Source organism: Lepidochelys olivacea (assembly GCF_965140295.1).
Source record: "Lepidochelys olivacea isolate rLepOli2 genome assembly, chromosome: 10".
NCBI lineage: Eukaryota > Metazoa > Chordata > Testudines > Cheloniidae > Lepidochelys > Lepidochelys olivacea.
In genome coordinates, this window is record NC_140420.1 from 78,308,171 (window position 1) to 78,322,652 (window position 14,482).

Here is a 14,482-nt window from a genome sequence, read left to right on the forward strand (position 1 = left end):
GTTTATGAATTTACCAGCAGCCTCTGATACCATTGCTTTGGTGTTACTCTGCTGCTCTCCAATTTTTTAGGCTTCTTTGCCCTGTTTTATTTCTTTCCATTAAAAGTGACACAATAGGCAGGTGACTGATTTACTTCATCTCCATCATTGGAATATTGTTTTCACTTATTTTTCCCTTTATTCTATATGAGCTTTCTTTTTAATTCTTGCCCATGTATGTAATTTCATGTTTTCTCTGTACATTCTTCTGTTCACAGGAATGTGAACTTAAAGCTGCAGCAGACAGTGTCTTATCTGAAGTAAGGAAAAAACAGGCAGACACAAAGAGAATGGTGGACATCCTGCGTGCTTTAGAAAAGCTTCGAAAACTGAGAAAAGAGGCAGCAGGAAGAAAAGGTAAATTATTGGCACTTTGTGATCTATGCAGAAATACAAGAAATAAAATATTTTTAGACAAATATTATATAGGGATTCAAATATAGCTAGCAAATGTCTTAATTTTGCAAAACTCCATAATATTGAGAATTTTCCATTCTTGCATTAGGTAGTTCCGTTCTTCATGATTACCCCTATTTCATTGTTATGGATTAAAGGCTTACGCAACATGAGTAAGGCTGGCAAAAGCTTGCCCTGTGTAATTATCTGTGTAATACAAACTCTCTACTAAAAATGGGATATGATAATGGTGCCTTCCAAGCTCTAAAACTTCTGTTAAGTTTATGGAGACTTCAAATAGCCTATAAGATGAATTGGTGCCCTCACTTCGTAAATAAAGGGTATGTCTGCACTGCAATTAAAAACCCGCAGCTGGCGGGCTATGGGGTTGTTTAATTATGGTGTCCACGAGCTGGGACTGTTCCACCTCCCATGATCCTAGGACCTAGGCTCCAGCCCAAGCCCCACAAGCCTGAGTCAGGTGACATGGCCCCGCCGTGGGTTTTTAATTGCAGCGTAGACAATACCCAGGTGGTCACTTGGGGGTTTTATTTGCAGAGGTCCCCATAAGGCAACTTTATGCTTAACTTTACTGCTGTGAGTAGTCCCATGGATTTTAATTGAAATCACAGATCAGTGGGACTTCTCATTCTAGTAAAGCTAAACATGTGCGTGAGTGTTTGTAGGATCAGGGCCTTGGGTCGCAAGGTATTTTTTTTGGTTTTGGGTCTTTTTCTTTCCTCTTTACTGTTTGGGTAAAACTGTTCTGCTCTCAGGATATTTCAGCAGAATAGATATTTCTAAGAACAATAAGCTCTTGGAGACCTGATTCAGCAAATCCCAGGATCAGGCCTTTAGTGGGTTTTCCGAAGGTATTTTGATAAGGACTTCTCCAGTAGCACCAGTGTCTTTTTACTTGCTCCTGACTCTGCCAAATTAGTAACTTCAATAGGTTTCCTGCATTTATTCCAAATGCTTTATTTAACAGGTTCAGTTGGTGAGACTTTCTTAATGACTTGCTAATACAGTAAAAGCTGTGTTATCTGGCACTTTACCAATCGGAAAGCTCTATAAATCGGCATTTCAGGAGGGAGTGCGGGGCGTGGGCTCTGGGAGGGAGTTTGGGTGCAGGAGGAAGCTCAGGGCAGGGGGCTGGGGCGCAGGAGGGGTTTTGGGCTGCTGGATCCAGGAGGCACTTACCTCAGGCGGCTCCCCACAAGTAGCGACATGTCCCTAGGCGGAGGCATGGCCACTTCCAGCCAGGCGGTGCTGCGGGCTGCCTCTGCCCGCAGGTCGTGCCCTGAGCACTGGCTCCGCAGCTCTCATTGGCTGGTGACCACAGCCAATGGGAGCTGCAGGGGTGGTGCCTGCGGGCGGAGGCAGCGCGGAGAGCTGCGTTGCTGTGCCTCCACCAAGGAGCATTGACCGTAGCCGGTGGTGTCTGCGGGGGTGGTGTCTGCGGGCAGAGGCAGCGCACAGAGCTGCCTGGCCAGGAGTGGCCACACCTCCACCTAGGAGCAGCAGGGACACGTCGCCACTTGCGGGGAGCCGCAAGGACCCGGCACCTCGACACCCGTCCCGCAACCCGAGCCCCCTCCCGCACCAAAACTCACTCCCTCTTAGTTAACCAGAATTTTTGACTTACCAGCACCTCCCATTCTCCCAATGTGCCAATGATAAAACTTTTACAGTAATAATAATAATAATAATGAATAATTACTTTATATTAGGTGGTATTATTAACAATCGTAAGTTATATTTATTTAAGCAGTATGTGCTGAGTGTACCCAATAACCAGACTATCGGCACCATTTTGTACATAAATAATAAACGTCATGAATAAAGTACCTGGCTAGTGAGGATTCGGAAGATACTGCTTGAGCAGTTACCTTAAATTCCATTCTTATAGGATAGTATCTCTGAAAGATTGTTGTGTGTAACTGTAGTATTCTGCATGATATACGTTTCTTTCCAAACTCCTTCTTGACCCACGTCATTTTATTGGAGGATAGTCATGAGGAAAATTGGTGACCAGATATAAGTTAATTGGAGATTCTGCAAACTCCACTCTCAGTATGAAACTGAAATTAGTACCATTTCTGTGATTGAAAATTATAACTTAATTCACTGTCTGTATAGGTGTCTGTCCTCCACCCTCAGCAGATGAAGACTTTGAGCATCACATACAGAGGCTGAGGACACTGATCAGAAAACGCTCTGAACTGTATGAAGCTGAGGAGAGAGCATTAAGAGTTATGTTAGAAGGAGAACAGGAAGAAGAGAGGAAAAGAGAAATGGAAAAGAAACAGAGGAAAGAAAGGGAAAAGCTTCTACAGCAAAAACGTGACATTGATTCCAAGTTATTTGGGGATCCAGGTACACTTCTGCATATTTTAGTTCAGTATTGGGGAGGTTTTTTTCAAAACAAGTCAGATTAAAATGTAAACACAACTTTGCCTGGAAAAGCTGCCATGTGCTGAAATTACTATGAAGAGCAGGAGACAAGATACACAAGTTCATAGATTCATAGATTCATAGATATTTAGGTCAGAAGGGACCATTATGATCATCTAGTCTGACCTCCTGCACAATGCAGGCCACAGAATTTCACCCACCACTCCTAAAAAAGACCTCACACCTATATCTGTGCTATTGAAGTCCTCAAATTGTAGTTTGAAGACCTCAAGGAGCAGAGAATCCTCCAGCAAGTGACCCGTGCCCCATGCTACAGAGGAAGGCGAAAAACCTCCAGGGCCTTCCAATCTGCCCTGGAGGAAAATTCCTTCCCGACCCCAAATATGGCGATCAGCTAAACCCTGAGCATATGGGCAAGATTCATCAGCCAGATACTACAGAAAATTCTTTCCCGGGTAACTTGGATCTTACCCCATCTAAAAACCCATCACAGGCCATTGGGCCTATTTACCATGAATATTTAATTACCAAAACCATGTTATCCCATCATACCATCTCCTCCATAAACTTATCGAGTTTAATCTTAAAGCAAGATAGATCTTTTGCCCCCACTACTTCCCTCGGAAGGCTATTCCAAAACTTCACTCCTCTGATGGTTAGAAACCTTCGTCTAATTTCTAATCTAAATTTCCTAGTGGCCAGTTTATATCCATTTGTTCTTGTGTCCACATTGGTATTGAGTTTAAATAATTCCTCTCCCTCTCTGGTATTTATCCCTCTGATATATTTATAGAGAGCAATCATATCTCCCCTCAACCTTCTTTTAGTTAGGCTAAACAAGCCAAGCTCCCTGAGTCTCCTTTCATAAGACAAGTTTTCCATTCCTCGGATCATCCTAGTAGCCCTTCTCTGTACCTGTTCCAGTTTGAATTCATCCTTCTTAAACATGGGAGACCAGAACTGCACACAGTATTCCAGGTGAGGTCTCACCAGTGCCTTATATAACGGTACTAAAACCTCCTTATCCCTACTGGAAATACCTCTCCTGATGCATCCCAAGACGACATTAGCTTTTTTCACAGCCATATCACATTGGCAGCTCATAGTCAACCTATGATCAACCAATACTCCAAGGTCCTTTTCCTCCTCCGTTACTTCTAGTTGATGCGTCCCTAGCTTATAACTAAAATTCTTGTTATTAATCCCTAAATGCATGACCTTACACTTCTCACTATTAAATTTCATCCTATTCCTATTACTCCAGTTTACAAGGTCATCCAGATCCTCCTGTAGGGTATCCCTGTCCTTCTCTAAATTAGCAATACCTCCCAGCTTTGTATCATCTGCAAACTTTATTAGCACACTCCCACTTTTTGTGCCCAGGTCAGTAATAAAAAGATTAAATAAGATTGGTCCCAAAACTGATCCTTGAGGAACTCCACTGGTAACCTCCCTCCAACTTGACAGTTCACCTTTCAGTAGGACCCGTTGTAGTCTCCCCTTTAACCAATTCCCTATCCACCTTTCAATTTTCCTATTGATGCCCATCTTATCCAATTTAACCAATAATTCCCCATGTGGCACAGTATCAAACGCCTTACTAAAATCTAAATAAATTAGATCCACTGCGTTTCCTTTATCTAAAAAATCTGTTACTCTCTCAAAGAAGGAAATCAGGTTGGTTTGGCACGATCTACCTTTTGTAAAACCATGTTGTATTTTGTCCCATTTACCATTGACTTCAATGTCCTTAACTACCTTCTCCTTCAAAATTTTTTCCAAGACCTTGCATACTACAGATGTCAAACTAACAGGCCTATAATTACTTGGATCACTTTTTTTCCCTTTCTTAAAAATAGGAACTATGTTAGCAATTCTCCAATCATACGGTACAACCCCTGAGTTTACAGATTCATTAAAAATTCTTGCTAATGGGCTTGCAATTTCTTGTGCCAATTCTTTTAATATTCTTGGATGAAGATTATCTGGGCCCCCCGATTTAGCCCCATTAAGCTGTTTGAGTTTCGCTTCTACCTCAGATATGGTGATGTCTACCTCCATATCCTCATTCCCATTTATCATGCTACCATTATCCCTAAGATCCTCTTTAGTCTTATTAAAGACTGAGGCAAAGTATTTGTTTAGATATTGGGCCATGCCTAGATTATCCTTGACCTCCACTCCATCCTCAGTTTTTAGCGGTCCCACTTCTTCTTTCTTTGTTTTCTTCCTATTTATATGACTATAGAACCTTTTACTATTGGTTTTAATTCCCTTTGCAAGGTCCAACTCTACTTGACTTTTAGCCTGTCTCACTTTATCCCTACATATTCTGACCTCAATAAGGTAGCTTTCCTTACTGATCCCTCCCTTCTTCCACTCCCTATATGCTTTCTGCTTTTTCTTAATTACCTCTCTAAGATGCTTGCTCATCCAGCTTGGTCTACAACTCCTGCCTATGAATTTTTTCCCCTTTCTTGGGATGCAGGCTTCCGATAGCTTCTGCAGCTTTAATTTAAAATAATCCCAGGCCTCCTCTACCTTTAAACCCATAAATTCTTCAGTCCAATCCACTTCCCTAACTAATTTCCTTAATTTTTGAAAGTCAGTTCATTCATGCCCTTTCATTATCATGTTCATAGAATTGGAAAATTACTTTATGTAGGAGGAGTATAGTCACAGTATCACAAACTATGATTTCACCAAACCTTACAAGCCAAGCAGGATTAGTCTGAATTTGGTATTTAAATGGAAGATGTCCCACAACATGTTGATACGTTAGTATTGGTGATTCAGCAGGTGTCATTACTCCTTTTAGTACAGCCCCAATACCAGTGTGTTCCGAGGGAGGGAGGTTGCTACTGGAAGTATTGTCTTTTGTAAGAGTGGAGAAAGTCCTAACCACTTGTAGGCATCAGAAATCCCATAATACTTTTTGTAACAAGAATATATTAATTAGCAAATAACTTTAAACAGTAATCACGGCGTGACAAGTGTGATATGGCACCTTTAAGGATCCTAACACTTTTTAATATTGAAGGTCATATCTTGTTGAACAGTTTTCTTATGTATGTGTTTTAACAGATGAGTTTCCTCTTAATCATCTACTGCAACCCTTTAGACAATATTATTTACAAGCTGAGCATTCTGTACCAGCCCTTATCCAGATAAGGTAAGAGCAAACATCTTTAGTTTATTAGTGGTAATGAGGTGGTAGTCTGTCATGTAGAGATTTGTGAAGATAAAATTACATCGTCTGTTGTTTCATTGCCCACCAGAGTATAAAGTTTATACCATGAATTCTCATCAGATGACTTTGATTATAAAATTGGCAGCTCTGTTTGCCTAACTCCGTTTTCAGCTAACATAAATGTATTCCCACCCAAAAAACTTCATTAACATAGTTATAATTGCTGAAATATATTTCCTCACAACACCCTGAACATTAAAAAGCAAACAAATAATAAATTAAGGCAACTTTCACACCCAATATTAATTTCAAAGCACTAGCTCACTACAATCATAATATATAATCACACCAACGCACTTGTGGTTGCTAAAAACCTCGTTTTCAAGTCAACAATATTACTGCCCTCTGCACACAAAAAAACCTTGTGAATCTTCCTGGAACACTTGACCTGCTTTTACATGGGAGCATGCTTACCTTCTCATAGGAAGTTTAAAATTAAGTTTTACAAACTTTACATTTTATAAAGTGCATAGACTTGCAATATCCAAGCTGCCATAAAACCAGTGTGGAAATGAAGGGTCCGTGTCCTCCTCCTGATCCTAAACTACTGTATAACTGTGTATAATGGTGCAACCTATAAAATGAAGGCAGCATACTTACTAGGGTAAAGTACGTGATTTAAAAAAAATATATATTGATGTCATTTAAATTTAATTCAGGAACATTATGCTTTTGACTCTTTAAATATGCTGTAGGCTTCAGCATAAAGTGTAGTGAATCTCCATATATAATTGCTAGAAACTTGCATGCTCACTCATGCTCATTTCGTGTTGGTTTAAAAATGTATCTTCAAGTTTTTGCTTTGAAGATGTAATTCAGAAGTACATTTTATAATGTGTTTGTATATGAAACAGTATGAAAAAAGAACATGTATGTGAATGTATTTTATTAAGGTGTGTGAGATGGAACAGAACAAATGCCTATCTTAATCTTTTTTTTCTATTAAAGGCATGAATGGGATCAGTATCTGGTACCAGCTGATCATCCTGAAGGAAGCTGCATCCCTCCAGGCTGGGTCCTTCCAAGTCTCCCTACCAGTGACACCTGGGCCACTGCTGTTAGATAATTTTATAAGAAGTCAGTCTGAAGTGGTAGGAATTTCACATATAGGTAGGTAGGTCCCAAGTTTTCCTTGAAATCTACACCACCACTTCATTTTTTTAATTGTAAAGCATGTGGCAAGATACTGGAGTTGGAATTTCGTGAAGAAAAACAATAAGGGAAAAATGTTTTCCACCTCCTGGATTAACAGATAAATATCCAAGTGTAAAAGATAGTATAAGCCATGTTTGTTGTTAATGTTGTGGTGCTATAGAATTACAGTTCTGTTATGGGCCTTTATTTAACTAGCCTTTGGATTTGAGTGAGTTTGTTTACAATTTGAGGGCATTGTAAGTGGGCTGATACTTTTGCAGAGCATGTGTGTGCAATCAAAATGCTCACGTTGGACATCAGATTTAGCTGTTTCCCTAGCATGTAAGCTTTCAGTTCAGCAGTCATCTCTTCTCTCTGAACTCTTCTGGTTGTAGAGATAGTGAATGACTATCGCCAAAAGAGGTGAATTTCCATAGAAAACTAGTGTTGAAACAAATTTCTATTCCAAAAGTAGTATCAAAGTCAGTGAACACTCTCGATCTAAGGTTTGACCCTGAAGTTCCAGATCTCTTTTTAAAACAAAAAACAAACAAACAGTCAACACCACATAATTATAGAAGTGTAGACATTTCTAAGAGTCACTGTGGTCAACCTGAGTTCTAGTCTTCACTCTGCCACTGGCTTGCTTTGTGGCCTTTGGCAGTCAATAAGCTCTTTTTGTCTATTTAAGCAAACTGCAAAATTATGAATAATTTCCTACCTCACAAGGATTAATGTTGTATAGTGAGTTTAAAATGCTAAGTATTACTTGTATTGATATGCCGTTTAGCCATTATACATCAAACGTAGCTCACAAATTTAAGATTATTTTCCCAAATAAAAAGTGTGAGCTCCACAGATGGCCTCTTTCTTTCAGGCAGGTTAGTAGCCAGCTTTTGGGCATTATACATGCAGTAATAATGCATGCAGCTTTAAAAATCTAGCTCTTTGATTGTCTCCTGTTCAAAATCAGTTATTTTTGCTTAATGAAGGGCTTAAAGTCTTGTTTTCAGGTTTTTTATAAGAATGAAAAGGTCTTTCCCCCTCTGGATAGTCATGTGTTGCACTGTGTCCAAGAGACGCTTTGCTTATAAAACCTGAAATTTTGTATGTGCTCAATCTCCTATAGACTAGACACTCGAGCCTAATATTCATGTGATACCTGTTCCATTGACATTGTATTTGGGTATGGTGCTAATATAAGTATCTTGACAATCCATAATTGTACCATCATGCTCAAAAAGGTAGACTAGCCATGTGACTGTATATAGCTTGATAAATAAGCCTACTAGAAAAAAAAATGTAATAAAAGCTGAAGTCTAATTTATTGTAATTGTTCTTGCTAGTTACTTGCTTTCTTTGTAAGTAGATACTATTTGTAAAATATAATTTGATCAAAAATACAACTCTCATTTTGTAAGTGCATTTTATACTTTAAAGAAATAAAAAATAATGGAAACTGTCATAAATACCTGTTCTCTGAGGGGGAAATTTTCCATGGACCAGAGGACCAGCACAAGCCTTTGCATCACTTAATCTCCATAGTATGGGGAGGGCTGCTGGCAGAGTAGCCATACAGGCAAACCTCCACAGCTCTTTTCCCTAAGCACTACAGAAGGTTCTGTTTTGCAGCTGTTTTGTGTACAGGCCAATATATAGGACAGTGATGGGGGCATGGAATGGGATCCGTGTTTATGCAGGTTCTAGTTCTACGTACCAGATCTATGCAAGTGATTCGGAGTTGCAGTTGCTATTCCAGCCCATAGGCTTCAACCCTGTATCTTGGCCCCAACGCGAGGGAGTGGATTTAATCTTTCCAACTCACTTACATCAACTGTATAGAAAGTATCTACTCAGACTCCATGTGATGAAATTCATTTCACCCTAAAACTGCATCAGGAAATCAGCATATGGTTGACTAAAATATAGTGGCATATTCAACATCATTTATGTTGTGGCTTTACAAGTAAATGTTCATAATTTTTAACTGAAACTTGTGCCCAGAGTTGAGATCTGTCAGTATGGGCACACTGAGAATTACTTACTTGAAAGGGTTAAAATGAGAGTGTGACTTTTTTGCCAGAGAGAATGCAGCAATTGTTGCTTCCATGTGTATTACCTTAAACACCATATGATGATCTATATCATAAAGTAATTAAAGGGAATGCCAGGGTTTCTGGTTTACAAAAGGGGGGAAAAAATTGGCTCTTTATAGCTTCCTGTTACACAGGAAATCTTTACCCTAGAATTTTATTTGCTCTAAAACAGTGGTTCTCAAACTTTTTTTTTTTTGCGGACCACTTGAAAATTGCTGAGGGTCTCGGCGGACCACTTAATGATCTTTCCAAATGTTTGTACCGTTAGCTAACTATTGTAAAGCACTTTGGATAAAAGCACTATATTAAAAAAAAAATCTAATTTTTTTTTTTGTTCTACAAATAAAAGCACACAACTCATAGTCTCACCTTTCTAATGCAATGGATGTGCCCTCTCTTCCCCACCGCAGCAGCCCCTGAGCTAGGGCTGGGAAGGAGGGGGGATCTCTCCCCCGCTACAGAGCTGAGGCTGGGAAGGAGGGCCATCTCTCCCTGGCAGCCACAGCTCTGGAGCTGGGAAAGTCACCTCTTTCTCTGGCCACCGCAGCCCTGCACATCTCAAATTCCCCCCACCCCCTCTTCTAACTCCACTGCTCCCTCACACCTACCCCCTGTTCCCCCCTGTTCCTCCCAAGGCCACCCCCTCACCTTACATGTGTGTCTTCTCCAGGGTCCATGCACCTAATTAGCGGAGCCACGCCTGCGCAGCTCCACTAATTAGGTGGGTGGCCCTTTGTTCTCTTGTGTGCAGCCATCCAGGCGTACACCTTAGAGGGAATTATCCGCGGACGACCTGAGTGGAGCTCACGGACCACAGTTCGAGAACCTCTGCTCTAAAACAAAACTTCAGTTCTATAAAAACAGTGGCAGCAGCACCCTCAAATTATAAAAGGTAATGAGTGACCAGAGGATGTTCAGCATAAGTGGTTAGGCTCCTTATTGTGTCAGAGGATATGTGATGCAGGCTAGCTGATTAGACAGCTATAATCTAAAATTGTAGAAACGTAACTCAGACACCTGACTTTGTGTGTGCAAGCATTTAAAGAATTGAGCAGTGGATAAACAGCTAGCGTATGTAAAACAGCGCAAGTTTCTCTACTTCATGGGAAAAGCTGCATGATTTCTTTTTAAGGTACGCATAACTTTATACTTCTATCTTGTTTATAAACATAAAATTTAAAATGCCAGTTGATATACTATAGAGCAAAATATACTCCAGTTATGTAGTTTTAATATAGTTCATATAGACGTCTGTTCCTTTTCCTTGTTAAAATATTTTGATTTTTCAAATGAAGAACACGTGTTTTGATGTTTGAGCTAACAACTGAAGAGGAACTCTTAAAATATTGTGCCACTTAGTAACTATTATATCCAAGTTTGTGGTTTGATTCTAAAAGAATGTCTTCAAATAAACACTCATCTGATGAAACCTATGAACTGAGCTGAGTCCAGAAAGGCATTTTCCTGCTACCTTGTGAGGTTTAGAAAAATACTGTGGCTCAAAAGAAGGTTGATCATAAATTTTCATGGCTCCTTTGGCTCCAATTCCATGTTTGGTTGCAATACAATTTCAATTTTGTATAGTTGTAAGACATTCTGTCCACTCCTGTACTAAGTGTCATCTTTTTTTAATTGACTTGATGTGTATTAATTAATCTGTCAACCTGGATCCTCTAGTGTGAAACTGACTAAGAGTGATGTGAAGATGTCACTGGATGAATGAGTTCAGAATCCTTGTTACAAGTGTGTTTTGGTATAAATTAGTATTTACTGGTAACTCTGCTTTTATTTTTTAGGCAGGCAGGCTTCCCTGTAATCTTAAAAGTGGAAGCCTCGGTTATATATATATTTTTTATAGTATATCATAATGGTCCATTTGGCATTATAATCTAAGCTATGAACCTCTGAAAATATTTGTAGTACTGACAGACCATTATCTAGTGTGTCTCTAGTAGTCACCACTTCTTAGGTCTGATGTACGCACAGGTTTTGTACCAGTATAATTATTTAATGGGGGAAGGGGTTTAATCAAAATAGTGATACCAGTACAACTCCTGCTATGAATACAGTTCCACCAGTATATTTCATTCTCCTTGTATGGGAATGGCCATACTGGTATAAAGCACTTTTATATGAGTATGACTGTATGATACAAGGGGATTGTACTGCTTTAACTATAGTTAAAGTGGATTAACTTTTGTGTATAGACAAGCCCATGTTTTGGCAAATCCAGGATAGCAAATATTTCAGACAGATGTCAGAACACCAATTGTTATGTTCACAGTGGCTTTAGGGATTGCATTAACTCTCTTCATTTAATCCATAAAAGTGACTTTTAAAAATCTTTCTTTAGGAAAAGGTAACAAAATGTCCTTTTTTTCCCATATACATACCTGACTGCCATTGACAATAATGGAAGTTGCACCTATTTTGAGAGAGAGACTGTTCATTATTTAACCCTACAGGAACATCCTTCTCTTCCTGCAGTATGCAATGCCTGCAAGATAATATTAACTACATAAGTGTGGACTCTTAAGTATATGTAGTCCTGGTAACTGAAAGAGCAATGTTTCACAATCATTTCTTTTCAGATACAGTTTGGCTCTGTTTTTCTGTGACACTTACGCAAGCTGTAGCTTATGCTGAACCTCTTTTAAGTATGGAGCAGATGGTCTATGCCTGTGTAGGATTCCAACTTGTTGCACGTGAAATGTATTAATGAAAATACACGTGTAGCATTGCAAAGCTGGTTACTGTCCATCTGGCTACAACTACAGCCCTGGATGCACATAATCCTTGTATTAACGATCCAAATAACAACCCTTCTGTAATGTTAATATAAACTGGGTATGTTAATTAGGTCAGTTGCACCTAGGAATTATGCATAGGAACATTGATATTTTAGTCTAGTAACAGCAATATTTAAATTTGTTTCCTAACGAATGGAAGTCTGGCTGTGAGTTGATTAGGTGCCTCTTCTTTGTGAGATCCACATTGTTCATAGGTGCTGCTATGTCCTCTTTGTATAAATTCTGCTTCTTTTTTGATGTACTTATCCTTACTAATGAATAAACCCTCCCTCTTATTTGGAAAAATTATGGGCAGAACAGTTTTGTGAAAATTGACATGATTCCAGCTACTTTTTATTTTTTCAGAAAGATTATAAGCAATTGCTGTGTAGGGATTTTTTTTGTAATAAGTACAGACTTTAGATTCCTAGTCTTGTTAGAAGTCTTGCTATCAAGACTTGCCAGTTAACGTTATGCAAAACGTTATCAGCCCATCATAGATAAGACATTAGGGAACTGGGATTCTTCATCTGCCTATGCAACAGAATCTTTATTTTTCACTTAACTGAGTCATTCATAGCCTAAATCTATTGGCACTATTGTAGGAATACTTTCCATGCCACTAATCCCAGTTCACCAGATTCCGCCCTTCTCTCCCTGCCATTCCAACCCCAAAAAACCTTTACCACGCTAAACATTATTTGATTTCTTTGTAAAGTTTATCTAGATAATATAATAGCAACATCCCTCTAACAAGAAGTGTGGTTGTTATCTCAGCCCTCACAATAGCAAGGTCTGGAAAACAATGTGGGCAAAACCTCCCAAATGAAGGGCTCCAAAAAATGACCGGTATGGCAGAGAGAGATTTTAAATCACGTAGAAATAAACTGTATGGGCTGACCCTCATTATTCTGCTTTTTTTAAATTTAAATAACTCATAGGAATAAATGTGAGTGTGCTACATTTGAGTCAGGGGCGGGCGTTTCTCCCCATGAGGCATAGCTGGAGAAAGGGATGCGTGTGCGCCCAATAGTAATGTCAGCAATTCTCTCCTCTTTCCAGTAATCTCATCTGGATTTGTGTGCGTCGGTTAAGATGCCCCAGTGCCATCTCAGCAGTCACCTTCCACCTGCTCTTTAAACCCCTAGTGGGACAACCATGTGCGGGGAAGCCCTTTGGATTGTGCTGCGGAGCTCTGACCTTGCTGCTGGGTCATGTCAACTGGGCTAGGAGGACATCTATTTGTGCTTCCACTCTACTGTTCCCTGGCCACTGGCTACCAGTCCATGGTTGAAACTGCCTACCCCTCCCCACAACCCAGGGTCATCCTTAAACTGCATAAAGGGTGGAGAGGCTGAGCAGTGGCTTCCTGAGATGCCATTTTAGCCTGCATCTCCAGAAGAACTGCCAGTTGGTTCCTTCCCTGTTCTCCGCTTTCTGGTTGGGAGAGGGAATGGAAGGAAGAAGGGTGGGTGGGTGGGTGGATGACGTGAGGAGGTATGTGGCAGTTGAGAATAGACTGGGAATAGTGAGGGGACGAAGAAAGAGAAGTGGATGGAGAGTACTGAAAATATGTGGGGAATTAAGCTTGAACATAGTGGCGGATGGAAGTGGAGAATGAATGAGTCTTGATCATGCTGCAAGTGCAGCTGAAGTCTAGGTGACTTTTAGTGACTATATGCCACCTGTTCAAGTTATCACTTACCATAGGTATCAAAAAAGAACACTTGATCAGTGGATAGAAGAGAGGACTGTTGGCTGTCAAAGATTTGGAAAGCCATTTAAACTAACAAACTGAAAGTTCACATATGCAAATGATCAAATGAGTTGCAGTTACAGGCTCTTCTCTGGAAAGAGGATAAAAGAATAATTGCATGCTGGTTCTTCATAAGAACTTCTTTTGAGGTTAGAAATATAGGGCCAAGAAGGTAGATCAGCTGGCTCCAGGCACGTTCTGGATGTGTATAGATGTGCACTGCGTTGGAACTTAGTCTGTTTAGCAGAATGCAAACTGGCAAATGGAAAAAAACCTGTCTCCTTTAGAGTAACAGCCGTGTTAGTCTGTATTCGCAAAAAGAAAAGAAGTACTTGTGGCACCTGGGGGGGAGAGAGAACCTTTTGTAGTGGTAAACACCCATTTTTTATGCTTTGTGTGTATAAAAAGATCTTTTATACTTTCCACAGTATGCATCCGATGAAGTGAGCTGTAGCTCACGAAAGCTTATGCTCCAAATAAATTGGTTAGTCTCTAAGGTGCCACAAGTACTCCTTTTCTTTTTGTCTCCTTTAATTATCCATGGCAAGAGCTTAGTTGTCCATTCCTCAGCGAGCATAAGGGGGGTGTGTGTGTGTGCGTGTGTGTG

At 39.9% G+C, this 14,482-nt stretch overlaps 1 protein-coding gene across 2 annotated transcripts in view; it reads left to right on the forward strand.

Moving 5' to 3' along the window:
- LOC311527821 (programmed cell death protein 7-like) overlaps positions 1-14,482 on the forward strand; it is a 30,228-nt gene that overhangs the window by 3,402 nt on the left and 12,344 nt on the right. Inside the window, exons 2-5 of one of the 2 annotated variants that reach the window (XM_084642197.1) lie at positions 258-396; positions 2,575-2,811; positions 5,935-6,022; positions 7,049-8,646. In XM_084642197.1, coding sequence (XP_084498323.1) covers positions 258-396; positions 2,575-2,811; positions 5,935-6,022; positions 7,049-7,166 — 582 coding nt within the window. In that variant the 3' untranslated portion in view covers positions 7,167-8,646. Of the gene's footprint in view, positions 1-257; positions 397-2,574; positions 2,812-5,934; positions 6,023-7,048; positions 10,223-14,482 lie in introns of those variants that run through there. The other variant, XM_084642196.1, reaches the window with a different exon arrangement.